General features: G+C 49.7%; 1 protein-coding gene across 1 annotated transcript in view; it reads left to right on the top strand.

The window, feature by feature from the left end:
- The window catches only part of ABCC1 (ATP binding cassette subfamily C member 1), a 116,631-nt gene that overhangs the window by 49,882 nt on the left and 40,430 nt on the right, over positions 1-26,319 (top strand). Inside the window, exons 9-16 of the mRNA XM_019807751.2 lie at positions 4,558-4,788; positions 5,444-5,621; positions 7,185-7,346; positions 11,588-11,680; positions 13,470-13,673; positions 20,334-20,480; positions 22,184-22,271; positions 24,987-25,062. Coding sequence (XP_019663310.2) covers positions 4,558-4,788; positions 5,444-5,621; positions 7,185-7,346; positions 11,588-11,680; positions 13,470-13,673; positions 20,334-20,480; positions 22,184-22,271; positions 24,987-25,062 — 1,179 coding nt within the window. The remainder of the gene's footprint in view (positions 1-4,557; positions 4,789-5,443; positions 5,622-7,184; positions 7,347-11,587; positions 11,681-13,469; positions 13,674-20,333; positions 20,481-22,183; positions 22,272-24,986; positions 25,063-26,319) is intronic.

Genomic DNA, 26,319 nt, shown 5'->3' with positions numbered 1-26,319 from the left:
AAACAGAGTTAGATTTCACACCTGGGTAATTTCAGGCAGGCTTTTCAACTTACATAGACTCCTCTTGGGCTCTTTTTTGGGGGACCGAAGTTCTGTAGGTTACAGAAGACAGAAGGTCTGGTATCTGGCTCAGTCAATTGCCAATCAGAGAAAGTGGCATTTGCAAAACAACCCCTTTTGAGAAGCTCTGTTTTTGAGGAACAGAAACAGAAAGGTGGGGGGGGGTGACTTGAGAAATGGGTAGGGTGGTGGTGGAGGAAAGCTTGAGTCATTTGGATTCCTAAGCAACGCATTTAAAATCCTGGCAGGGCTACCTGGGGACAGGGGGTGTGTGTGGGGGGAACACATACGACACATGCTGTCCCCGAAAACTGTCCTTCCCTATATCCTTAGTGCTAAGAAGAGAGAAAATGGGCATCAAGTTTGTAAAATCCATTCTTTGCAATTGTAGGTCAGGTCTGCTCTTCCGTGTTATATTGGATTTATTACGGGTCGAAGAGCAGGAGGACGCTCAGAGGACATCCAGAAATGTAGAAATTTCAGTTGAGCTAAGACTTTTTTTAAGCTTGAGATTTGGCCGTTCCTAAAGCCTTCACGACAAGTGAGACAGTCCTCAGTAGCGCCTCACTGCTCTTTGGTCAGTTCAAGCCCCCTGCAGTCTGCTCCCAGTGCTGTTCAGGTTCCCCTGAGGTTCATGCCACGACTGCTAAACCTGATTTCCAGTCCTTAGCTCCAGGCCTTGCTCATCTTGTTGCTTTCCTACCCCCACCCCCAGGACCGTTTCCTTCTCCTGATTCTCTCATCCTGCAGGTCACTGCCTTGATGTCACCTCCTCTGGGAAGCCCCCAAGAGAGCACCAGTAACAGAGTCTTGTGAAGTCATGCTTGCTAAACATGTGTTTAGTTCATTAGTGGACAAGTGACCAATGGGCATCTCTGCCCACATTGGAATCTGATCTACTCAGAGAGTCCCTTTTTCTGCCCAGCCTTCAGTTTACCCACCCCTTTCTGTTCCCTTGCTCTGGATGGTTTTCCCCTGACTCAGACCTTTCCCCTGCAACTTTCCTTTCCCCTCCCAGCCAGAGCTCGCAGATGCCCTGCTTGCTTCCTCTTCCCTCCTGGAGCACTTCCCTCCTTTGTAGGTCTCTTGTTCATGGGATAGTTTTCTTTCTTGACTTGGCCTTACCTGATCCTTCCCACTGTTCTTGACCTTGTCCACCCAGGCCTGAGCTTTCTTCCTCTCTGCCTGCCCGAGACCTTCCCCCTGACCCTTTGGCACCTGTCTCTTGGCCACTGGAAACAGCCCTGGGTCACCAGCAGCCCACGCAGGCCCAGGGCCAGGTCTGGCTTAGGAAGTGGTACAGAGAATGAACAGGGAGGGCTGAGCCACTCCCTTCCTCTCTGCCTGGCCCTCTTTCTTCCTTGCCAAGGAGGCCTGCATGTACTAAAAGGAATTATACTAAAAATCCCAGTCAGAAACCCAGCTTTATGGCAGGTCGGTGAAGGGAGTAGGGAAGATCTTCCATGGTGACATTGACAATGTGGTTGGTAGAATAATGCATACACAAAGATGTCCATGTCCTGATCACCAGAACCTTACATGGCAAAGCAAAGGGCCTGACAGATCACCGGGTCCTTGTAAAAGGAGACAGGAGGTCGGGGAGTGGGGGGATGCTCTGCAGCTGCAACTGGCTTTTAATTGGAGGAAGGGGCCACAAGCTTGGGAATGTAGGAGGCTTCTAGAAGTTGCAAAACACCAGGAAACAGAAGGAATGTAGCCGTGTGGGTCCCCTTCCGATTTCTGACCCCCACAACTGTGAGACAATAAGTTTGTGTTACTTTAAGCCACTAAGTTTGTGGTCATTTGTGACAGCACACATAGGAAGTTACACAACTTCTCACAGAGTTTAGGTTTTATTCTGGATTCAGTGGGAAGCTATGAGTTGAAGTAGGGGGACAATGTGTTTTTGGGAAGGTCCCACTGGCTGCTGTGCAGGAGCTTGGCTGTCAGGGAACAAGAGTGGGAGGAAATGAGGGAGTAGGGAGGAGATCCCAGTGGTGGTCATTTGCATAGGTCAGGGCCTTTGGGATGTGGACAGAGTGGATGGATGTGCACACATATCCTGGGAGTGGGGCAGATAGGACATACGCCTAATTAACCCCAGAGCATGGAGGAGATTCCCATTTTTCTGGTCCTTTCCTGGGGTGGGAGATGAGCTGAGGTAGATTGGAAGGCTATGGTTGCCAAGAGAGTGTCAGTTGGTTTAAATAGTCAAGTGTGTGGCATCGACGTGACAAGGGAGAGCCTTCTGAAATTGAATACTGTCCAATATACTCATGCCATGGAAGGATCCTGTAAATTATAAATGTTTGGTTAGGTGAGGATGAAGCATGTGTTTCAGTAGTGGAGCCCATGTCAGGCCATTTGAAGATGTTGACTTGACTTTAATTTGGGAGACAAGAACTAGGAGGTATGTCTGTTGCTGCATAATACATTGCCCCAAACCTAGCAGCTGAAAATGACAACAAACATTTAGTGTCTCACATAGTTTCTCTGGGTCAAGGATCCAGCCTAGCAGGGTGGTTCTGGCTCAGCATCTCCTAAAGTTACACTCAGAATTTCAGCTGGGGCCGCATCATCTGAAGGCTCGACTGGGGCTGTAGGCTCTGCTTGCAGGTTGCATGTGACTGGTAAGTCAGTGCTGGCTCCTGGCACCATCTCACCATGGGAGCTCCTCCAGTGTCCTCCTCTCATGGCAGTTGGCTTTGTCCAAAGTGAATGACCCAAGAGAGGGCAAGACAGAAGCCACTGTGTTTTCTATGACCTAATCTTGAAAGTGGCACACACTCCATTGTTTCTGCTATATTGTCGTCTGAGTGGGAGGGGATTATGCCAGGGGCCTGTGTGAGGGCTCCAGTTTCTCACCTCCTTGCAGACACTTGTTATTATCTGGCTTTTTGATGATACACCTTGTGGGTGTGAAGTAATATCTTCCTGTGGTTTTGGTTTGTGTTTCCCTGATGACAAATGATGTCAAGCAACACTTCATGGCCTATTTGCGTATCTTCTTTGCCCCTTTTTAAAGTGGGTTGGTTTTTTTCTCTGTATCATGTGGTAAGAGTTCTTGACATGTTCTGGTTACAGGTCCCTTATCAGATATTTCATTTGCAAATATTTCCTCTCACTCTGTGGGTTTTCTTTTCACTTTCCTGATTGCGTCTTTTGAAACATGACATTTTTTTTTATTTTGACAAAGTCCGGTTGACCTTATTTTTTCTTCTATATGCTTGTGCTTTTGGTGTTGCATTTCAGAATCCGTTGCCAAATGCGAGGTCATGAAGATTTTCACCTTTCCTTATTATTTATTTATTTGGGAGAGAGAGAGTGCACACATGCATGTGCAAGCTGGGAAAGGGGAAGAGGGAAAGAATTTCAAGCAAACTTACTGCTGAGCATGGAGCCTGAGGCAGGACTCGATCTCATGACCTTGAGATCGTGAACTGAGCCGACATCAGGAGTTGGACGCTTAACTGACTGAGCCACACAGGTGCCCCTCACCTGTTTCCTTCTAAGAATTTTGTAGTTGTAATTCTGTGTTTAGGTCTTTGACCCATTTCGAGTCAATTTTTGTATATGCAATGAAATAGGGTTCAGCTTCATTCTTTTGCACATGGCTGTCTGGTTTCTCAGTACCATTTGTTGAAAAGATTGCTCTTTTTTATTTAATTTTTTTTTAAAGATTTTATTTATTTGCTTGAGAGAGAGTGAGCATGAGCCGGGGTGGGGGCAGAGGGAGAGGGAGAAGCGGACTCCCTGCTGAGCAAGGAGTCTGACTCGGGACTCTGATCCCAGGGACCATAGGATCATAACCTGAGTTGAAGGCAGACACTTCATGGACTGAGCCACCCAGGCGCCCCAGAAAGATTATTCTTTTCCCATTGAATGGTCTTGACACCCTTGTCAGAAATCAGTCAGGTTTATTTCTGGTTTCATTGATAGTGTGTGTCTGTGTGTGTGAATGCTTACCTCTCCTTATGCCTATCTTGATCACAGTTATAAGTTTTGAAATCGGAAAGTGTGCATTCTCCAACTTTGATTTTCTTTTTAAAGATTGTTTTGGCTATCCTGGGTCCCTTGAGTTTCTGTATGAATTTTAGAATCAGCTTATCATTTTCTATTTTAAAAAAAAGTCAGCTGGGATTCTGAGAAGAGAGTGCATCAAATCTGTAGATGACTGTGGGCCTCACCCTTTTCAGTGCCCTTTGTGTATATTAACCCATTTAATTTTCACAGCAGCCCTGTGAGCGGGATCGTACTTGTATCCCCATTTAGCAGGTGAAGAACCTGGGCTGGTTAGGGAACTTGCCTGACAGTCACATAGCTGGCCAGCCAGGGTCCTGAGTCTGTGCTCCTCAGTAGTGTGCTCAGCTCCTTCTCTGCAGTGACTGGTTTTCTTTGGCGGGGCCTCCCTGAGGGGTGCAGTGCTCTGGCCCCCTTCCCCCAGCCGGCAGTGTCCCTGGAAGACCCCACAACTGCTCCACACTCCTTGTGTTCCAGGCAGCAGGCGAAGATGGCATACTCCTCCAAGGATCCCACCAAGCCCAAAGGGGGCTCGCAGGTGGATGTGAATGAGGAGGCTGAGGTTTTGATTGTCAAGTCCCCCCAGAAGGAGCGGGAGCCGTCTCTCTTCAAGGTGTTATACAAGACCTTTGGACCCTACTTCCTCATGAGCTTCTTATTCAAGGCCCTCCATGACCTGATGATGTTTGCCGGCCCAGAGATCTTAAAGTAAGACCCCTTCCCGCGCAGTGGGGCAAGTCTTTGTGTTCTTGACCTTCCACTGACAGTACTCCTAACCTCTGCCTTGGGGTCACGCGGCATGCTCCCATGGGCTTAAAGCCAGGCCTCTCTGTCTTCACCCGCTTTGCCTAATGCTTTGCTTTGATACCATCTGAACTCAGGCCACTTTGGTTGCAAGTAACAGAAACCAACTTCCCCTGAAGCCAAAGGAGAGAAGAGAAGGATTGTCTAGGGAAACCAAGAACAAGAAAATGAGCCAGATTGCATCAAACTGCAGCCTGAAAAGAGAAAGTCACAAAGGAGGTCCCCTCCCTCCTCTGTCTGTTTACCTCTCTCTTTTTGTCTCTTGGGCGCCACATACTCCTTCTCTTTGCCATATTCTCTGGTCGCCTCCGGGTGACCGGCTGGTGATGAGCTGGAGCAGTCAGTACAACAAGCCTAAGGCTTGGGCACCCTGTCACCAGCCTGCCGGGCCACCTGCACGGTCCCATCACCGCTGTGGGTTTGTTTTAACATGCGTGAAATGGAACGAGTAACACCCCCCTCACCTGGCTCGGGAGACAGTCGAGATGCGGAAGTGTGAGGACTTTTCCCTTGTGCGTGTGTGTCAGGCTCCCATCATTCTGTCCTTGCTCCGTCACAGGTTGCTCATCAACTTCGTGAACGATCAGAAGGCCCCGGACTGGCAGGGCTACTTCTACACCGCGCTGCTGTTCGTCAGCGCCTGCCTCCAGACCCTCGTGCTGCACCAGTACTTCCACATCTGCTTCGTTAGCGGTATGAGGATCAAGACGGCCGTCATCGGGGCCGTCTACCGGAAGGTGGGTGCGGTCAGCCGGAAGGTGGGTGGGGTCAGCTGGAAGGTGGGTGGGGTCAACCGGAAGGCGGTGTGGTCAACCGGAAGGTGGGTGAAGGCGGGGCCTGACGCCCGGGAGCTCGCATTGACCTCTCCTGCTGTAGCCTTAGAATCTTTGGGGACTTGGCTAGATCACCCCAGGGCCACCGTGAGGGTTTCAAGCCCAGCTTCTAGAACAGTAGTGGGAGGGTGGTCCACATGATGGCAGCTGGCAAGGATTGACCATCAGGCAAGAGACCTTAGCAAAGGTAATGTGTAGCATCTCCTTGACGCCTGTGTCAGCTGCACGAAACTGAATTTCTTTCTTTTTTTTTTTTTTTAAGATTTTATTTATTTATTCGACAGAGATAGAGACAGCCAGTGAGAGAGGGAACACAAGCAGGGGGAGTGGGAGAGGAAGAAGCAGGCTCACAGTGGAAGAGCCTGATGTGGGGCTCGATCCCATAACGCCGGGATCACGCCCTGAGCCGAAGGCAGACGCTTAACCGCTGTGCCACCCAGGCGCCCCCGAAACTGAATTTCTTAGGTGGCTCTCGGCTTGGGAAAATCCAGGTTCAAATCGTCGTTCTGGTGTTGATATTCTGAGCTTGTTCTAACTCTGCATTTGAACGGAGCAGGTGGTCCTTACCCTGGATAGTGGAATACTTAGCAAGCATTCGTGCACGTCCAGCTCTGAGGGAATTTCTTGGTTCTTTCAGTTTCTTAGCTTCTGGGGCAAAGACACTGCCTGACTCCATGCGTTGAGAAGAGACTGCCTAGCAGATAGTCAGGAGATGTGGGCCAGTGTGTTGGTTCTCAGCCCTGTCTGTAAGTTGGACTCGCCTGGAGAACTTCAGCAGCTCTCATTGCCCAGGCTGCACCGCAGACTGACAAAATCAGGGTCTCTGAGGGTGGCACCCGGGCACCAATATCACCCGGGTGATAGTGTGAAACCATGTTTGAGAACCAGGACAATGTTTGGAAAATGGCTGGAGATGTTTTCTGTTGTCCTAACTGGAGGTGGAGGCATCTAGTGGGTAGAGGCCAGGGATGCTAGAATACCCTACAAGGCACAGGCCAGTCCACAAAGACATATCCAGCTTCAAATGTCAGTAATGCCACGGTTGAGAAACCCTGACCTTGATCTTGGTCCTGAGTGTCACCTGTGGACCAGCAGCATCTGCATCATGTGGGATCATGTTAGAAGTTCCGTGTCCGAGGCCCCACCCCAGTCCTACCAAATCTGAAGTGACACTAACAAATTTCCGTGGCGATGTGTGTGTACCTTAAAGTGTGTGAAGCCCTGGTTTGGGTGGCCTCGGGGTCCCTTCTGTATTGCAGAAGTCAAGACGAGAGAGTGAGCGTCCTTGATAAGAGCTGGGGCTTCAGCCGGGACAGGTGAGCTGGGAATGCAGATAAGGCAGCAAGGCTGGAGAAGAGAGAGAGGCTTTCCACTCTTGAGCCGTCTTCTTTCCACATGGGCCTGGGGAGAGGACCCTGGGCTCTCGCCTACCACACTCACTCTCTTTCCCTCTCTGTTGTCCTGCAGGCGTTGGTGATCACCAACTCAGCCAGAAAATCCTCCACCGTCGGGGAGATTGTCAACCTCATGTCTGTGGACGCCCAGAGATTCATGGACCTGGCCACGTACATTAACATGGTCTGGTCAGCTCCTCTGCAAGTCATCCTTGCTCTCTACCTCCTGTGGCTGGTACGTGTTTGACGTCGTTCCCGTTGCGCAGAGGGAGGGACCGCCTCACGTGGGCAGTGGGGGTGAGGGAGTGGGTGTTGGTGATAAGAACCTCTGTAATTCATTGGGATTTTTTTTCTTGACATCATTCACATTTTTTTTTCTGGTCTGTTGGATGCTTCCTGGGTATTTTATCTGTTTTCTCGGTCGTTGGATTTATGCTCTTTTTGGTGACATGACACTTATTTGCATTTGTCCTTTGTTCGACCTTATAAACACCATATTTCTCCCACTGTATTTCCTCCCAAACACTAACCAGATTCCTTTATTCACTAGTCCTGAACTGTGTTAGTCAGGATTCTCTGAACTGCGAGGGATAGAAATCCATTTTAAAATAGTCTCATAAGCACGGTGCTGGGTGGCTCAGTTGGTTAAGCATCTACCTTCGGCTCAGGTCATGATCTCAGGGTCCTGGGATAGAGCCTCACGTTGGGCTCCCTGCTCAGCGGGGAGTCTGCTTCTCCCTCTGCCCCCTTCCCTGCTTGTGTTCTCTCTCATGTGGGCACGCTCGCTCTCTCTCTGTCAAATAAATAAAATCTTACAAAAAAATAGGCTAAGCAAGTAAAGGGAATTTTGTGGGTGCATTTTACTGCAAAGCACAGGGTATGGCTTCAGGCGTGGATGGATCCAGGAGTTCACACAGTACTGTAAGGACTCAGGCTCACTCTTTCATCATTTCTTGGCCCTACTTGCCTCTGAGGTGATTTCATTCTCAGTGGGATTTTCCTCAGTGGCTTCCATACCTTCGGGCTTTTATCATCTTTCCCAAGAGCAGTGTCAGAGAAAAGAGAATATTGCATTCCTCATGTCCTCAGCCAGAGTCCCACGGAGCCCTTTGCTTGACTGGGCACAGCCCCAGTCACATCCCTGTACCAATCACTGTGAACCAGGAGGCAGAGTTCTCTGACTGGCCAGCCTGGGCCACATGCCCTCTCCCTGGGTGATAGTGTGGAGGTGTGATTGACAGCCCCTCCTCATGAGGAGGGGCAGTTCCCAAAATGAAAAGTTAATGAGGTTCTCATGGCCTCCCCAACACATGCCTTATCCTTTGTCATCTCTGAGCCTTTCCATGTGCCTTTCCTTCTGCCAGGAATTCCTTTCTCTCTTTCCCTAAGGATGAAGTTCTACCATCTTTCAAGGCTGACAACCGTCATATCCAAATTCTTTTCCCTCTTGATTAGATGGATTTCTTCCCTTTTAAAAACCCAATAATTTAGTGTAGGAGTGCCTCTGATATTACCTTCTAGAGTAGTTTTTTTTTTTTGCTCCTCGGAATAGCTGCCCCTCCTCTCCTGATAAGTGTGTTGGTTACTCATGGGCTTAGTGTCTTGGTGTTTTGTTTTGTTTCAAAGATTTTATGAATGTATGAGAGAGCGCGTGTGCACATGAGCCGGGGGAGGGGCAGAGGGAGCGGGACAAGTAGACTCCCCGCTGAGCAGGGAGCCAGATGCGGGGCTGGATCCTGGGACCCTGGGGTCATGACCTGAGCCTAAGTCAAGACGCTTAACTGACTGAGCCACCCAGGTGTCCCTCAGTGTCTTGTTTTTGCCTTATTTTTTATTTCCCTTGAGTGTGGTCCCAGCAGGGCCTGGTGCCTATTAGGCGTGCAGCAAATTATCCGTTGATTTGACTGTAGTTTACATTTTTTTGTCTGTTTATACAGCAGAAGATGAGTGATTATAAATTGTTTCTAGTACTGAAACTTAGAAATAAATATCAGAATCTGAATGTCTTTTTGGGCCGACATCTTGGGGTATCCACTTCAGAAATGTCAGCCACGGGTGAAATATTTTTGAAACACTTCTTTTAGAATCAGCCTCCAGAGTTGATTGATGAACCACTAAGAACATTGTTTTGTTTTAGATGAGGGGTGCTGAATGTATTATTGACATTTGGGGCCAGGTAGTTTTTTTTGTTGAGGGGCTGTCCTGTGCACTGCAGGACATTCAGTAGCGTCCCTGGTCTGTTTGCACTGATACCAAGAACACAATCCCCTCCCTCCCTCCCACCCTGGCCGTTGTGACCCAGGTGTCTCCAGACATTGCCTGATGTCCCCTGGGGGCAATTTTTCCCTGTTTGGGAACCACTGGTTTCGATAGAAAATAGGCTTTCGCCGCTCGATCATTAAAAACACAGTTTAGGATAGTGATGGTGGTGTGGGCTCAGCAGTGAGACTGCCTGGGTTCAGATGTTGCCTCATCTCTTGATTAGGTTTGTGACCTTGGTACTTACTGTCGCTAAGCCTCATTGTGTCCTCATCTGCAAGTTAGTGCTGGTAATGGTACCTCTCATCACAGGGATGTTGCGATGAAGGTATGAGTCAGTGCACGTTACGTTCATAGAATGGTGCCTGGTGTATAGACACTCAGTGTTTTTTTTTGTTTTTTTTTTTTTTAAGATTTTATCTATTTATTTGACAGAGAAAGACAGTGAGAGAGGGAACACAAGCAAGGGGAGTGTGAGAGGGACAAGCAGACTTCCCGCCGAGCAGGGAGCCTGATACGGGGCTCCATCCCAGGACCCTGGGATCATGACCTGAGCTGAAGGCGTGAGCCACCCAGGCGCCCCCACTCAGTGTCTTTTAATTAGTGTTTGCTTTCAGAGTTCATTCTGAATGCTTTAGATTGTTGGTAGAAATCACCTTCATTCGTGAAGGTGGGTAAATCGTCGCCGGGTGGAGATACTTCACAGAATCCGTTATGAGCAACAGCAGCATTTTTGGGGAGACTAGGAGTGGTGCCCCTGTGTGTGATGACTTAGAAGAGACTAGCATTCCTGGTTTTCCGAATGCTTAAGATGAAGAAAAAAAATCACATTACCCTCTATTTCCATCTGTGTGTATCCCGGGTACATGCACTGGGCCAGTTTCTAAAGCTGTCTCTTTTTTGGTGTGGAAGTTAAAAGGGGGAGGTCTGTATCTTATCTTGGCCTCTTATCTATCTCAGGGGGTACTTTCCTTGTCTGATTTGGGGTAGTAGAACAAGTCTACAACTTCTTGTCTGCAAATCACCAAATCCAAAAGCTCTGAAAGTTTTCCTTAACTCATGTGGTACCATAACCTGACCTGACCTGACCTGATGGGAAGTATTTATGATCTTGATTATCCTCTCAGTGCGAATATTCCTATTTTGCTGCGGAGAAATCAATACGTTTGATTACCGAGTGCTGTGCTAGGGCCCCAGGGGGCGTGTAATGCAGTATGTGGGCACACCTGTGTCAGCAGTCCCCACGACCATGCCAGGTTGATGAGTTGCTAGGACTCATGGCTCTAATTTATTACAGCAGTAATAGCAGAGGGTGAAGGTGCAAGGGGAGGAATCGGGGGAAGCAGGACAGACTTCCAAGAGCCCTCTGCCAATGGACTCACACAGGATGCACTTAATTCCCTAGCAGCCAGTTCTCACAACGTGTGAAATGTTGTCAGCCTGGGACACTTGATAGAGACCCAATGCCCAGGGTTTTATTGGGGGTTGGTCACACAGGAAGCCTCTGCCTGGCAAACACCAGACATCTAGACTCCCAGAAGACAAAGGAGGGTTCAGCATAAACCATTATTGTTTGTACATAGAGTTGAATCCCAGTGAACCACTCATACCAGTTCTGAGAATGGTAGGAGCCCTCCCCAAATCCAAGCTCCCAGATGCCAACCAAGGGCCAAATTTGTAAGCAGTCCTTCAAACAAGATAAACCATCAGGCTGGCTTTGTTGACTCTTCTCTGTTCAACGCCTTATTACCTTTCTGAAGTTCTTAAAAAAAAAAAAAGATTTATTTATTTGGGGGAGAGAGCGTGTGTGCATGTATGAGGTGGGGGAGGGACTGGGGGAGAGGGGAAAGAATCTCAAGCAGACTCCCTGCTGAGCGGGGAGCCCCACATGGGGCTTGGTCCCAGGGCCCCGAGATCATGACCTGAGCAGAAACAAGGGTTGGAGGCTCAACCGACTGAGCCCCACCTTTCTAAAGTTCTAATTTCCAAAACTCACCTAGCCTCCAGGGTTTCAGGTAAGGGACCTGCGTGTTCTTAAAGGGGTTGTGGGACCCCAGGAAATGCTCAGGAATAAATCCGAAAATTCTTAACAGCCCATCGTCGGGTGATAGTGACATAGCTTCCCTGAAGGTGATCAGCCAGGTCTGCAGGGTTGGCGTCGGCTGGCTCAGCCAGAGAAACCCTGTGTTGAAGGCCTCTGTTCTCTTCCTTCCGTAGAACCTGGGCCCGTCCGTCCTGGCTGGGGTGGCTGTGATGATCCTCATGGTTCCCCTCAATGCCGTGATGGCCATGAAGACCAAGACCTACCAGGTAGGGTGTCTGTCTCCGTAGGGCTCCAGGCTGGGCTCTTGTTGGGTCCTTTCCATTTGGATTTTAGCTGAGTTCTTCGCAGGCCTCGGGGGTTCTCAGCCCCACATGGCTGCTGGAATCCCCTGAGGAGCTTTCCCAAATGCTGATGCCTGGGCTCCATTTCTGGGATTCTCATTCACTTCATCTGGGGGGGGCCCCAGGCATCAGTTTTTTGTTTTGGGGGGTTTTTTAAAAAGATTTTATTTATTTATTTGACAGAGACAGCGAGAGAGGGAACACAAGCAAGGGGAGTGGGAGAGGGAGAAGCAGGCTTCCCACCAAGCAGGCAGCCCGATGCGGGGCTCGATCCCAGGACCCTGGGATCATGACCTGAGCCGAAGGCAGATGCTTAAAGGCTGAGCCACTCAGGCACTCTGGGCATCAGTTTTTAAAGCTTCCTGGGTGATTCCAATGGACAGCCAAGGTTAAGAGCTCCTGAAATAGTTAGATCTCAGGCCAGTGCCCCAAATCACATCTGTGAGTCTCTGAGAAATTTATTTCCCACGGAATTCAGTCATTTATGTGTTTTCTGTGCATTTTTGAGAGTTGAATAAAAATTACTCCCTGACTTTTTTCCTCTCTTACCTTATGCTAGGCGTAGTGTTCAACTATTTTTGGAAATGTTTCGTACTCCTTAAGTTTTTTAATGTCCAAGTAACAGAGCTCATGCCTTCCATTGAAAAGTGTATAGATTAAAAGGGGATATCCCCTTCCCTATCCTATCCCTCCCAGTGAGCACGCTGGAGGAAACCCTTCTAGAACTTTCCGTGTATTTAGTATTTATAGAGAGAGCTGATTATACAGTTAGGTTTGGTGGGCCTAAGTGTGTTTCTTTGTGATGTTACCACCATGTGTGTTTTTAAACGCATGGGTCCGTTTGGCAGCCTGGTCTGATCATTTGACACCACGTTTCAGGGATCTTTCCTATAATCTGACTCATTCTCTTGAACTGGTGCCAAATGGTCCGTAACCGAGAGGGACCAGAGTTTATTTCTCTGCTCCCCTGTTGATGGCTGTTAATGATGTGCCTGTGGAATTGGAAGTGAGAGCACGTGGCCACGTTGATGATGCAGGAGAGGAGATGAGTCCCAGGACTTGGGCCTTTTGGAACGAGGTGCACCTCAGCAGGTGCAGGTGGTAGGAGATTAGGCAAGGAAGGGGCCCTGTCACCTTTCGTCCTCCCGATGCCACGTAGGCTTCCCTGAGCGGCCCACTTCTGAAACAGCGTCCGTCGCTGGCTTCGACCTCACAGGACTTAAAAAGCAGCCTCATCCATGACCCAGGAGTGACCAGAGCCCTGAATGGTGGGTTCTTGTGAGCATGAAGTGGCCAGATGCGTGTCCAATGCTTAGAAAAGTGCAAAAGGCAGTATGGCTCAGTAAAGAAACTAAGGAAATTGGCGGGGGGCGGGGGAGACAAAAAAAGCCAGCATCGTTACCTCTCTTCTCCTTCGATCAGCGGAGTAGGGTCCCTGCCCTCCTTCCCCGAACACCTGAACGGTTCTTCTTGTTTCTGCTTCTCAAATCTAAATTTAATAGGTGTCTCCACATCCCGTTTAACATGATCCAAAGCAGGTTTTTTTCCCTTGGTAAGAAGAGTCGTTTGTGCTCTCTGGGTCAAGAGGAGGAAGGTTCATAGGGATTTCGGGGTCGGCTTTTGCACTCTTCCTTCACTGATGGGGATGTGCTGGCCTGCTGCCGGGGCCAGAAGTGGGTCCCCGCTGTGGTGCTGACTGCTCTTCTCTGCGAAGGTGGCCCACATGAAGAGCAAAGACAGTCGGATCAAGCTGATGAATGAGATTCTCAACGGGATCAAAGTGCTCAAGCTTTATGCCTGGGAGCTGGCCTTCAAAGACAAGGTGCTGGCCATCAGGCAGGAGGAGCTGAAGGTGCTCAAGAAGTCGGCCTACCTGGCGGCTGTGGGAACCTTCACCTGGGTCTGCACACCTTTCCTGGTGAGTGAAGCCACATTCACCCTGGCCCACCTCTTCGGGGGTTTTGGTGCGTTTTCATACCTGAATATGTTCAAAAGGTCATGAGTTCAGCAAGGCCTTCTCCTACCACTGCTTTGAAAAATGGCCACTCACCACCCCCTCCCACTTCATTTTACTCACAGCACTTAGCTTCCAGCCCAGGGATACTCGGAAGTAGCCAGTTCGAGATCTGCTTGTTTATAGGTTCACGAGGAGATAAGAAATTTGTGCCAGAACGTCAGGCAGGCCTCTCTGCTTCCTTCGCAGAGAAAGTCTTGGTAAGGAAAACATGGCAGCAGAACTAAACTGTGCTCTTGATGCCATAGTTGAGTGACATTGTGATGTTGCCGACCGGTCACAAGCCAGGGATTTGGCAGTGTCAAACACACTCTAAAATGTACTTACTGTCTGTCTGTCTGTCTGTCTCCAGGGGCAGCTCCAGGAAGGCAGGGATTTTGTCTTCTGCGTTCACTGCTATACCCTTAAGTGCCTAAAATAGCACATAGTAGGTGCTCAACAAATATTTGTCATTCGTTGGTAGAAAAAAAATTGAAACCATACAGAAAGTCATAAAATGAAAAGTATATTGCCTTCCCTTCCGTCTGTGCCTTTTCTCCAAAGTGTTGGAGAAACACTGGCAAAGAGCAGAAGTGAGCAGACTTTCTCTACCAAGGACCCATCAGGGAACATTGTAGACGTTCTGGGCTGTAGGCTTTGGGTTGCATCTGCTCTTTCCTGCAGCGTAGCCGTACATAATACACGCGTGCACGGGTGTGCCTGCATTCCTGTACAAATTTCTTTATAGATACTGAAATTTGAATTTCACGTAAGCTTCCTGTGTCATGAAATGCTATATTTTGATATTTTTTAAAAAATTATCTAATTATGTAAAAGTATTCAAAGCCCGTGGGCCAGACAGAAACAGTTGTGGACCCCTGGCTTAGAGTCAGGGTACCTGCTGAACCTGGCTGCCCACTCATGGTGTGACCTAAAGCTGGTCACTCTGCCTCCCTGCCTCTGGATTCTCGCGTATGGAACATGGAGGGGTTGGGCCACGGGGGTGTCACATAGGCCCCTGCCTGCCGCTCCCCCACTCCCATGCCCACACTAGACATCCACAACCCGTCGTGGGGTTCTCTCCTACTGAGTTCTGTTCAGGCCACCCTCCCAATGACCACTGTCAGCTGACTGGAGCTGGCACATGAAGTGACATCTTTTAGCCGGCCTGGGACTCCGAGTTCTCTTAGATCCTTTCCGGCTCACACACGCCAATGTTCCAGGCTAGAAGGTTCTGCCAGTTCATTCTTTGAGAACACTGCCGTCTCCCCAGCTTTCCCCAGCTCTCTGACGGCTTCCTTTGGTTTTTAGAAGTAAAAAGCATCAGACTGCATGGTAGTTATGTAGTGTTCGTTTGGTTATCTTCCTTTAAACTGTGAAATAGTCTCAGTGTGTTTATAACTGTGAAATATTTTCCTTTGTATATGTGATACATTTTGCTTTAGGCATAGCAATGCATTCCCCTGGTAAAACTAGTTAAAGCTGTTTCAAAACGGTCCAGGACAGGGTTTCTCCGCCTCGGCACTGTTGCTGTTTGGGACCCAATAAGTCTTTGTTTCTTGGTTGGAGAGGGGCTGTCCCGCACGTTGTAGGGTGTTGAGCAGCGGATCTGGGTTCAACCCCACAGAGGCCAAGGGGCACCTGTTCCCCCACCTCCCCAGTTGGGACAAGAAGTGTCTCCAGACATTGCCAGGTGTCCCTCCAGTTGGGAACCGCAGGTCTGTCTTCATCCGCAGACCTCCGTCACCTAGCTTCTCTCTCTGTACCGGTTTCTTCTGCGTATTTGCAGCGTAACAGTGACTATCCATCATAAATTTAACGAAACTTATGTGTCTCTTTTATTTACTTGGACACACATGTTGGCAAGTCATGCAGAAATCCAAAGCATTTTGAATTGCATTTTTTTAATAGGAAAAGCTGTGCAGCAAGAGAGAGAAAGGGACAGGGTTTAACACTTGGGTTGTATTACGCTTGGGGTGGGGGAGTCTTTTCCCATAACCCCTGCCTCTGCACATTGGGTCCTCTGACCGAGTGTCCGGTTTCCTACCTTGTCACTGGAATGTGCTGACCTTTCACTTAACATCTCCTGTCCTAGTCTCCATTAGGAGGCCATGGCAAGAAATGCTTAAGAGCATGACTGGCTTTTCTTGACCTTGAATTTGCCACTCAGTATGGGGGTGGGGAGAAGGGCAGGGGCAACAGGCTTCCAGAGATGGAGTTTGTTAAGCTGTTTGGCATGAAACAGATGAGCCTCGGTGTCAGTTGGGGACTTTGGCTCTGGCTGAGACACCGAAACCTCTGACTACATTAGGATAAAATATGTAGCCTTTGGTTCCCTTGAAAGGTGTTTGCATGTTCTTTCCACTGGTGAATTCCTGTGCTTCAAGGATGATGAGGTGTTTACCCACTGGTAGGTGTGATGGAAGACAGAGGCCCGGGGAGGTCAGACAAGCGTGGGGATGCCATTTTGGCGGGATTGATGGGACTGTTTTTCTGAAATACAGAGCCTGGCATCAATCATGTACACTTAATGCACTTTCCTAAAATAGTATCCCCAGGCAGCCATCAATATTTAGCATTTTGAGTCTTGGAAGATTCGTGAGCTTCTTGCTTTCTACTTACCCTTATCTCCCTTCATAAGGATAATTACCATTCTACGTGGTAATTATCCATTGTGTACTTCTCTGCTGATTAGATCATACAGGGACCTTATCTTTTTTTTTTTTTAATCCTTGTATTCCTAAAACAGGGAACTTGGCAAATGGTGCACATTCAGTAAATGTAATATAATATAGGGGAATAACTGAATGAGTCAAAGATTTGAATAAACTGTTTTAGTCAGGAGCTGTGTTGCAATTGGCAGAAACCTCACTCAAATTGAGTAGAGTGAAAAAAAAGAAAGTGGGATTTTTGAGTCACAAAACTGAAAAGTATAGGAAATCACTGGTTTTGAGCATGACTGGGATTTCAGGCATGGCTGGATCTAGGTGTTCCAGAGAGAATAACCCCCCTTTCCGTCTCTCAGCTCTGCATTCTCCATGGTGTTTTCTTTTGTCAGGGAGCTGCTCACCACATAATTACAGTTCATCCTGTCATCTGAGTAACCGCTCTGGGGAGAGGGCCCATTAGCCCATTTTCCCATTAGTCACTACAAAGCTGTGGGATTGGATCTCACTGTGGCATTGCAGTTGGCCACATGCTTATCCCCGAATCACTGGGGCCAAGGAGATGGGATGCTTGGGTAGACGAGGGTTGTGTGGCTTCTGTGGGAGCTTGGGATGGGGCACGAGCAGTTCATCTATGGCTGAAGCTCGTAGACTGAGATTGGGAAAAGTTCTGTCCCCCAGAAGAAAATTGGAGTATTATTACCAGAAACAGGAATGGATGTTCGGCAGACTGAACAAACAGATGTCCACGCAAAGAAACATCAGGTTTCTTCGGAGCTGGGCTGGAGTAGATGGTACATTTGTTTGCCGCGTGTCTCAGCAGGGAGGCACTGTTAGCTCTTGGAGTGGGACTTGTTCTTCATTGTTTGCAAAAAACTTGTCACATCCTTGACTCTCACCCATCACGAGGCACTCATGTCCATGTGTGTCCAAATCCCCCTGCTGAAGAGAACTCACTTGATACCTGTTTCCCCTAGACCGTGAGTCTCAGGAAGGCCCAGCCTGCCGTGCTCCTCACCACATGGTGCTGGTATGCAGTAGGTGCTCAGTTATTCGTTGATGAAGCATGGCCTCCACTTCCTAGAGAACCCAGGGCTGTGGAACTTATGGGCCACGTGATGTTGCTCCCTCTCTCTGTGCTCTGTGCTGCCAGCGGCCACCCCGACGATGGTGTGTTCTGGTGGCGAGATGCCTGGGGCCTGGTTTTCCCCACTGCTGAGGAGACACCTCTGGGTGTGTGCTCTTCTGCCGCCAGGCACATCCAGCCCCTGCCCACCCATCTGTGCACCTGTCTGTGCGTCCACAGATGTTCACGGAGTATCTGGCCACAGTCCGTGGCTATACAGACAGAAATGGCTGCCCTCGGGGAGTGGCGGTTCATTCTAGTTGGGAGAGACAGACCATCAACGGTAGGCATAATAAATACGCCATGGAGCACACTAACTTGTCAGAAGGGCTATGGAAGAGAAAAGATTCGGGCCACGGTGATAGGGAGGGCTTGCAGTTTTACATACGATGGTGACGCTTGAGTGAGGGCCCAGTGGAGGGGAGGGCTTCCACCGGGGAGCAGAAGGAGCACGTGCAAAAAAAACCTGTGGCAGGATGGTGCCCGCCCCGTGGAGGCCGGTGGGGCGAGAACAGAAGGAGCTGGGGGGAGAATGGTCGGAGAGGAGCTCAGGCCAGTTTCAGGGAAGGGATTTTACAAACCAGGTATGCCCTGGGGCCAGAGTCAAGACTTTGGCTTCCGTACAAAGTAAAATGGACTGACTTTAGAGGGGTGGGTTTTTTTGTTCTCACTATTTTTACAGAGCTATAATTTACCACTTTAAAGTGTACAACCCAGTGGTGTTTAATATATTGACAAGGTTGTACAACCATCAACACTCTGTAATTCCAGAACGTTCCCGTCATCCCAAAAGGAAACCCTATAGTCATTGATGGTCACTCCCTGTTCCCCCTGTCCAGGCACACGCTCATCTGCTTTCTGTCCCCATGGATTGGCCTGTTCTGGACACACCCTATCAATTGGAATCACACAATATGTGTTTTTTTGTGTGTTCTGGCTTTTCTTTCACTGAGCATCATATCTTCAAGGGTCATCTGTGTCATAGCAGGTTTCCGTGCTGCATTCCTTTTTATGGCTGAATACTGTTCCTTTGTGTGGATATATTCGGGGCGTTCTGATTAAGAATATCTTTAAGTGAGAGGCTGGTGCGTCATCCAGCTTGTTAATGTCAGAGCCAGAAAGGAACCAGTTCGACTTCACAGTGCCCAGCTCTTGGGACCCAGCTAACAGCTTCTTTGGAAGAATGAACCAAGGATCTTGGACTGAGTCCTGTAGCCAGGAATAAAAACGGCTGCCATATATTGCATTTTGCTGTGTCCCGGGCAGTGTGCTTAGCACTTGGCATAAGTGCCTGATTGCTTGCTGCCAGCAACCCTGCGAAGGTGTATCCTGATTCACATTTTGTAGATAGGAAAGCCGAGGCTTGCTTGGAGAGGGGAGGTGACATGCCCAGGGTCATACAGCTGATACGTGGCAGAGCTGTTGGTTTTCACTTTTAAGCTGTGTTACCTTCCAGTAGGTAATAAGGAAACGAGGTGACTGTGACCCTGCAAATGCACTGGACCACATCCACAGCAGAGGCAGGGCTCAAACGCCAGTATCCTGACTTCCAGGCATTCTGCTCTGAGCTCAGAAAGGCAGGACCTGGGCAGTTGATTTCCCGCAGGGAAAGCCTTTCTTTAATGGCTCTGGGATCCTGGGGCTAATGTGGGCGTGGGGACTTGTGTCCATCTGTCGGGGTCCAGGGTTGTGCAGATTGCTTCTGATAGCATATTCTGGGTGATCTCGTGGGATGCCTGCTGTTTAGCCTCGCCTGGTGACACCTGGCACCTGTCTGTCCCTAGCAGTAAAGGAGGGTCACGGGAATCCACCCGTTGATCTCGTACCTCCCTCCCAAGCTGAGCTGCCCAGCCCTGGATTATTGGGAGTGTCCTCCTTTTCTCCTGGCGAGGGAAGTGAAGAGCTGCTGTCTCAAACATCTGAACCCAAATTCGGTCGGCTGGGAGCCTGGGTAGTAGAGTCCCAGGAACCACCACAGGGCTTAATGCGAGTCTAACTTTGTGAGGAAGGGAGTACCTTTGTCTGTTAGTTTTGCTTGCCCCCCCCCTTTTTTTAATGTTCCTTTCCTGGGGGTATAAAATTATTCTGTGAGCTGGGAGGAATTTTAAATAGTGCCGTTAACTGTCCACCTCCACCCCCATTTCATGGATGCGACATGTGAGGCACGGGGAGGCACCTTGCTCAAGGTGTTCCTGTGTGCCAGGGATTGTTCTAGACTCTGAGGATACCGCTGTGTGCAAAACAAAGTCCCTGACTTTGTTTCCACTGTAGTGCAGGAGACAGACAGTAAATACATACGGTACTGCAGTAAAAGGATGTGATCGTTGCTTTGAAGAAAAATAAGCCAGGATAAAAGGAGAGAGAGCAAGAGCAGGGGTGTTTTGGGTGGAGGGGTAGGGCAGCCTTTCCGAAGGGCCAGAGGGTAGAACCAGGCCACCGTCCGACGGGAAGGTTGTTTCAGGCAGAGAGGCTGCAGGGGAGAGGCCCGGAGGTGGAATTGCGCTGGGTGACGTTGAGGGGTCCCCAGAATGTGTGTCCAGCGTGCTTTGGAGAAGGTTGGGGCAGGGGCCAGGACTTGCAGCTCCTGGTTGCCCATTTATCTGGTTTGGTCTTTGGGTGTTTAGTGAGTGTCTGCTGTGTGCTAGACACTGCTTTAGGCATTTTCTGCTCCTCCAGCGGCCTGTTGCAGGGCGGGCTCAAACACTCTGCAGGGGGTGGGGGGGAGTGCAGCTGCTCCTGCGGTTATGTCTGTGACGCAGGAACACACGTCAGTGCTGGACGCTCTGCTTACAGGTGGCCCTGTCTACATTTGCCGTCTACGTGACCGTCAACAAGAACAACATCCTGGACGCCCAGAAAGCTTTCGTGTCCTTGGCCTTGTTTAACATCCTCCGGTTTCCCCTGAATATTCTGCCCGTGGTCATCAGCAGCATTGTGCAGGTACAAGCAAAGCTGGAGGGACTGGAGGGAGGGGTTCTCTGGGGAAGCCAAGTAAAAGGGCACATGGATCCCTCTCCATACAGCTCCGTCTGCATTACCCGTCCCACTGTGCCCAGTCGGAGGCTGGGCGAGGCTCACAGCAGTGGCTTTTGTGCTGTTTTGGTCACGCCCCAAAGAAAGGAATACATGTTACTTCTTGTCAAGGAGCTCACACTTGAACGTACAACACAGATATTGCGTACAGCCAGGCTTCCTGAGCTCTGCAAGATTCTGAAACATTTATCCTGGCCTGTTCTGATGCAGTCTGTTCCACCCCGCTCTTACTCTGCTTTTTCAAAACCGCATCTTGTGACTTACTAAACTGATATCACAACCCACTGATAGGCCTCAACCAGCCGTTGGAAAAACCCCAACCTAGACCCCCCAGAAATCCTAAAGACCATGGCAGTGACTCTGTAAGGTGAGGAATCTGTCCACTCAGTCGCACTTGTACTCTTTGTGAAACTCCTACACTTTCCAACTCGTGGTATTTTTTCGTATTTTTCTCCTCAGCATTTGAACGCATTCATACCGAAAGCCCGATTTTCAGCTACACAGACAAATGAACCTTAAGATTTGGTTGTACAACTGTATGCTTTCATTAAAAAAATAAATAAGCAAATAAAACCCCTTTTTGTTATGAAAAAATTCAAACATACACAAATGTAGTTAGAGAACAAATAGTGTAATAACGAACTCTGTGTAGCATTCACCCAAATTCGACATTTTGCCACACTTGGCTCATCGAATCCTTTTTCTGTCTTTCCCTCCCCTGCTTCCTTCCTTCCTTTCTTTGCTGAAGAATTCTTTCCTTCCTTCCTTCCTTCCTTCCTTCCTTCCTTCCTTCCTTCCTTTCTTCCTTCCTTCCTTCCTTCCCTCCTTTCTTCCTTCCTTTTTTTTTTTTTTAAGATTTTTTTATTTTTAAGTAATCTCCACATCCAGCTTGGGGCTCAAACTCATCACCCCGAGGTCAAGAGTCACATGCTCCACCAAGAGAGCCAGCCAGGCGCCCTTGAAGAATTTTAAAGCAAATCCCAGACCTCTTGACATTTCACCCATAAATCCTTCAGCGTGCATTTCTTCTGCTCTTGTTCTTTGGTGGTTTTTTGTTGTTGTTTGTTTTCCAATTTACTTGTGTGAGATAGAACTGATATATCACGTTGTGTGAATTTAAGGTAGCCAACGTGTGTGGCAGAAGAATGACTGCAGGAGCGTTAGCGCGTCTGCCACATCGCGTGATGTTCGTTTCCTTTTTCTGGTGGCGGCCATGACATGCTCTCTTGTAGGCAGCTCGCGGTGTGGTGAACGTCATCACCCTGCAGCAGAGCCCCAGGACTTCTTTCTTCCCCGCTTGCAAGCTGGTACCCTTACTCGGGGCCGCTGCGTTTGGTTACTGTTTCTGAAGTCCCTTGTCATCTACGACAATCCCCCTGCCTTCTTTTTTCATACCCGTTATGGGCTTTGAAAGGAGAACAGACAAGAACCAAAACCCGTTCTGTTTCTCATTCTACTGCACACTCTCGTAGGAAACGAGAGCCGCCAGAGATGAGGGAGGATGTGGGCCCCTCCACACCCAAGGGAAACCACCGAAAGTTAGCCTCGGGCTGTGTTTTTGCAAAAATACTTTTAAAAATAACTGTACCCTGCGATTGCTTTTTGTGTAGGCGAGTGTCTCCCTCAAACGCCTCAGGATCTTTCTGTCTCACGAGGAGCTGGAGCCTGACAGCATTGAGCGAAGGCCCATCAAAGACGGTGTGTGCATTGGGTCCCTCTGTGCCACGGAGGCTCCCCTCGGGTTTGGCTGTGAGGCCTCAGGGAGCAGGAGCTCTGCAGAGCCGGGTGGGCATCGCGCCTTATCTTGCACATCCCAGGCGGGTGAACTTCAACTTCTGTTTTCTTGGTGTTTTCTCGCTGAGAGGCAGCCAGGGGGTGAGGCCTCCCACCGAGGGGCCAGTTCCAGGGCTCAAATCTTGACTCTGTTCTGGGCAGATGGGAAGGCACGACAAGGACGTTGGAGGCTGACCAGCTCCAACCCACCAGCTCTGTGTACTTGGGCAGGTCAGTTGCCTGCTCTGAGCCTCAGTTTCCCTATCTGGGTAATGGAAATGAAGGTGCTTTTCCTTGTCAGGGTGTTATGTGGATTTTTATTGGTAGGCTTCTTTCTTTTGTAGCTTATTTTAATTTATCCTTTCCTAGTCAACCTCCCTGAGTGGGGATTTTATTTCTAGCTCTGCCTCCAAGCACTTAATAGTAAATATCAGTGCATCACCAGCCGTGACTACTTTTCACTTAAACGGCACTCCCATCATGCACATTGTGTTTTAAGGATGTCTGTGCTCAGCATAGCACACAGAGGGGCTGTGGAAGCCCCCCCGTTTTACAGATGAGGAAACTGGCCTAAGTCACTTGCCTGAGACCACACCGCTAATACGTAGTAGAGTAGGATTCACACCCACAGCCAGTCAGAGGAACCTGTTCTTACCCACTGTACAGTGTTGCCCTATGGAGATTTACTGAGCACCTACTGTGTGCCTAGCACCACAGCTGTATGAGGTCCATCTCATTATTATCAGTCCTGCTTTACCGATGAGGACAGTGAGGCCCAGAGAAGTTAAGTAAATCGCCCACGGCTGTTCAGCTAGGCAGTGGCAGCATGGGGATTGGACCCACACAGCTGGGCTCGAGAGCCCAGCAGCTATGGTCAGAGGAACGAACGTGTGTATGCACTGGTGTATAAGCACTGGTGTGAGCAGTGCCCGGCATTCGGTAGGCTTTCAGATCTCTTCCATGGTGTGTTGAACACTGAGCGCAGGGCCTGCTCCCCAGATGTGGTGGTCATTACTTCCCTAGTGTGAAAGGACAAGGAATCTGGGACCTTGTCAGCTCAACCCTAGAGGCCCGGTTCCTCAGCCTGGGCCCTACTGACATTGGAGGCCCAAGTGTTCTTGTCCGGGGCCGTCCTGAGTATTACAGGACGCTGGGCAGCATGGACGGCCTCGACCCACTTGATCCCAGTAGTACCCACCCCAATTTCAACAAACCGAAACTGTCGCCAGACATGATGTCCTTTGTAGGGGGGCACAGTTGCCCCCAGTTGAGAATCCCTACTCAGGGGGTGCTGGAATCTTCTTCCCAACATCCCTGGCCTTTGCTCATGGGTTTGTGGCATCCCGAGGACCTAGTCTCCCCCACTGTCCTGTAGATGGCCCGGTGCCATCTCCTCCTGGGTCACAGTTCTCTGCATAACAATAGGGCTGACATGTGGGACAGGCCATGGTGGTTGCAGGCTCCTGAAGCTGCTCCCAGCTCCCTGCAGGTGTCCTGTTGGAAAACCCCCAGGCCTCAGCACCCCCTTCCTAGGCTGGTTGACTTTTGAGATGTTTATCTACACTCCGTGGGTGCCAGACGGGGTCACCTTGGCAGCTTCCAGCCCCGTCTGGTGGTTTTCTAGCTTGTCTGACTCAAGTAGCTTTCCTTAAATCACTTAAATAGCGCCTTCCCATTTCCTCCTTGCTCTGTGTCGCAAGGGGGCAGGGGGCGGGGTGCGAGTGAGGGAGGTGAGGTCAGGTTAACCAGTAACTGCCTCTTGCCGGGAGTTTTTGTTTCTTTGGGTTACAGGGGAATTTCTCTCTCTCTTTGATAGCTTAAAAACACGCCCATCTTATCTCTAGGTAGTTTCAAGGAGGCTGGAGACGAAGAGTCAGAACTTGTTTTTTTAACATGAAGTAGCAGGACAGGAAGGGGAGGGAAACTAAACGAAGACAGAGGGTCCTGGAGCTTAGACTCCGGAGCTGCTGTTGTCCGTAGAAAGCCGGCTTTGTCTTATCATTCTTCCCTCCCCCATCCACCCCATGAAACCCCACCTCCTGTTCCACAGCCTGCAGTTTCAGTGTATATGACTTGTGTTTCAGAAAGATTGACCTGCTGTGTGATGTGAGCAGGGCGGGAGGGAGAGGGGATGCAGGGAGAGGTGTTAGGAGACAGCCCTACAATCCAGGTGCTTTGGCTGAGGACCCCACCTTGAACATAAAGGGAGGGCTTGGGGTGGGGTGAGGGCCCAGGGTCAAGGGTCAGCCTGATGGAAAGAACTGCCTGTTCCCCATTCACCTTGCCTTCTGCTCGGCCCCCTAGCCAGAGCTGCCCGATCCTCCCAAGATGGGGTGAGGGAGTTCCTGGAGCCTTAAGTAAACCCCAAGGGGTCCCCCCACCTCTGCCAGACGGGTATCTGGGTGGTGCAACCTCCTGGCGTTCAGCGCAGAGCCCTGTTGTGGTTTCCGTCTGCTTTGTGGGTCTGGTAGGGGTTCTTTAGAAACCAGGTGTGATGAAAGGAGATAATGCCCTAGTGCAAGTGTCTAGCATCTGGCATTGAACTAAAAAAGATTAGGGGAAAAAAATGAGAGCCTCCTGTGGACGCTTAGTCTCGGGACTTCCGTCTTTGCCTGACATGTTGTTGCTGGTGTTCTTTAGGCGGGGGCGCAAACAGCATCTCTGTGAAGAATGCCACGTTCACGTGGGCCAGGAGCGAACCTCCGACGCTAAGTGGGTAAGCCAGGATGTGGAGAGAGCCACGAGGCTCTGGTCAAATGTGGGTTTGACTTCCAGCCACGCTCTAGCTCTTTGACGCTGCATAGGCCACTTTGCCTTTCTGGGCCTCAGTTTACCTATCTGGGAAATAGGTCCAGTCATTCCTGCTTGGGCTACAGGAAGGAGCTGGCACAGAGGGTTCCCTTGGATTATAAATGACAGAAATGCTGCACGGATAGGCTTAGGCAACAAACAGGGAAATTTTTGGGTTGCATCACTGAGAGCCACTCTCAGGTACAGCGTGATCCAAGGACTCAGTGCCCTCAGAATCCCCGCCATCTTGTCTTTGTTCAGTTTCCCTCTGTGGTGCTTCCTTCTCAAGCTGCCTCTCCCTTCATGATGGCAAATAGCCCCATGAGCCTGGAGTGTACCTCTTACCTGGGCTGGAGATCCACCTGCCTCTTATTGGTCCAGATTGGGTCATGTGCCCCTCCCTGAGCCAATCACGTGCCAGGAGAGACAGCACACGGATTGGCCAGGTTGGGTCTGCTGAAAGGAATTCTTGTCAGCGGGATTTGCTTTTGGGATGGAATCGCTTTTCTCTGTCCCCTTCAGGGTCCCTGGCTGCCTGAGTCACCCTTTCTTGCCGTGTCCCCGTCTGGGACCCTGCCCACCCAGCCCTTATTTTCCCAAAGCACACAGTGTCTGGGGAGTTGACCTGGTTCTCCAGGCCAGTGGTCCAGCGCCTCTTCCTCCTTTCTGAACTGGGGAGGCCTTGCTTGGTGGCTCTGTCAGGCTTCCCCAGAAGAGTCCCCAAAATAGAGGGCCACAGGGACCTTTTTAGGGGCCACATTTCCCCCCCCCAAGCCCCTTAACAATTATCCTCTCACTGGGTGGCCAAATTATTGCTGTGTGTTAACTCGGGAAGTGGGAGGAGGCGAGAAAAACTCTCTAGAGAAAAGAATCTTCGTAACACCTCCCTTGAAAACTCCTGGTGGGATTGCATGCTTGGGAAGTTCTTCCTTATGTCTCACTTAACTCCTGCCTGCTTCAGTTTTAGCTTTTCTCTCTTGTCTCTTTGTCTCTCTTGCTTTTTTGTTCTAGTCACACCCCCCACGCCCACCCTTGAACTCCCAAAACTTATCCCAGTCCAAACCTTTCCTCTCCTCACTATAAAAATATTCCATCCCCACCTGGACAGTCACAGGGGCTGCCTCAGTGGGCTTCGTGTTCTTTTGTGGCCCTATCATCCATTCCCCCCTCAGCCTGGGAACAA

Source organism: Ailuropoda melanoleuca, chromosome 10 (genome assembly GCF_002007445.2).
Source record: "Ailuropoda melanoleuca isolate Jingjing chromosome 10, ASM200744v2, whole genome shotgun sequence".
In the NCBI taxonomy this organism is placed as follows: domain Eukaryota; kingdom Metazoa; phylum Chordata; class Mammalia; order Carnivora; family Ursidae; genus Ailuropoda; species Ailuropoda melanoleuca.
This window is presented reverse-complemented; position numbering and strand designations above follow the sequence as displayed.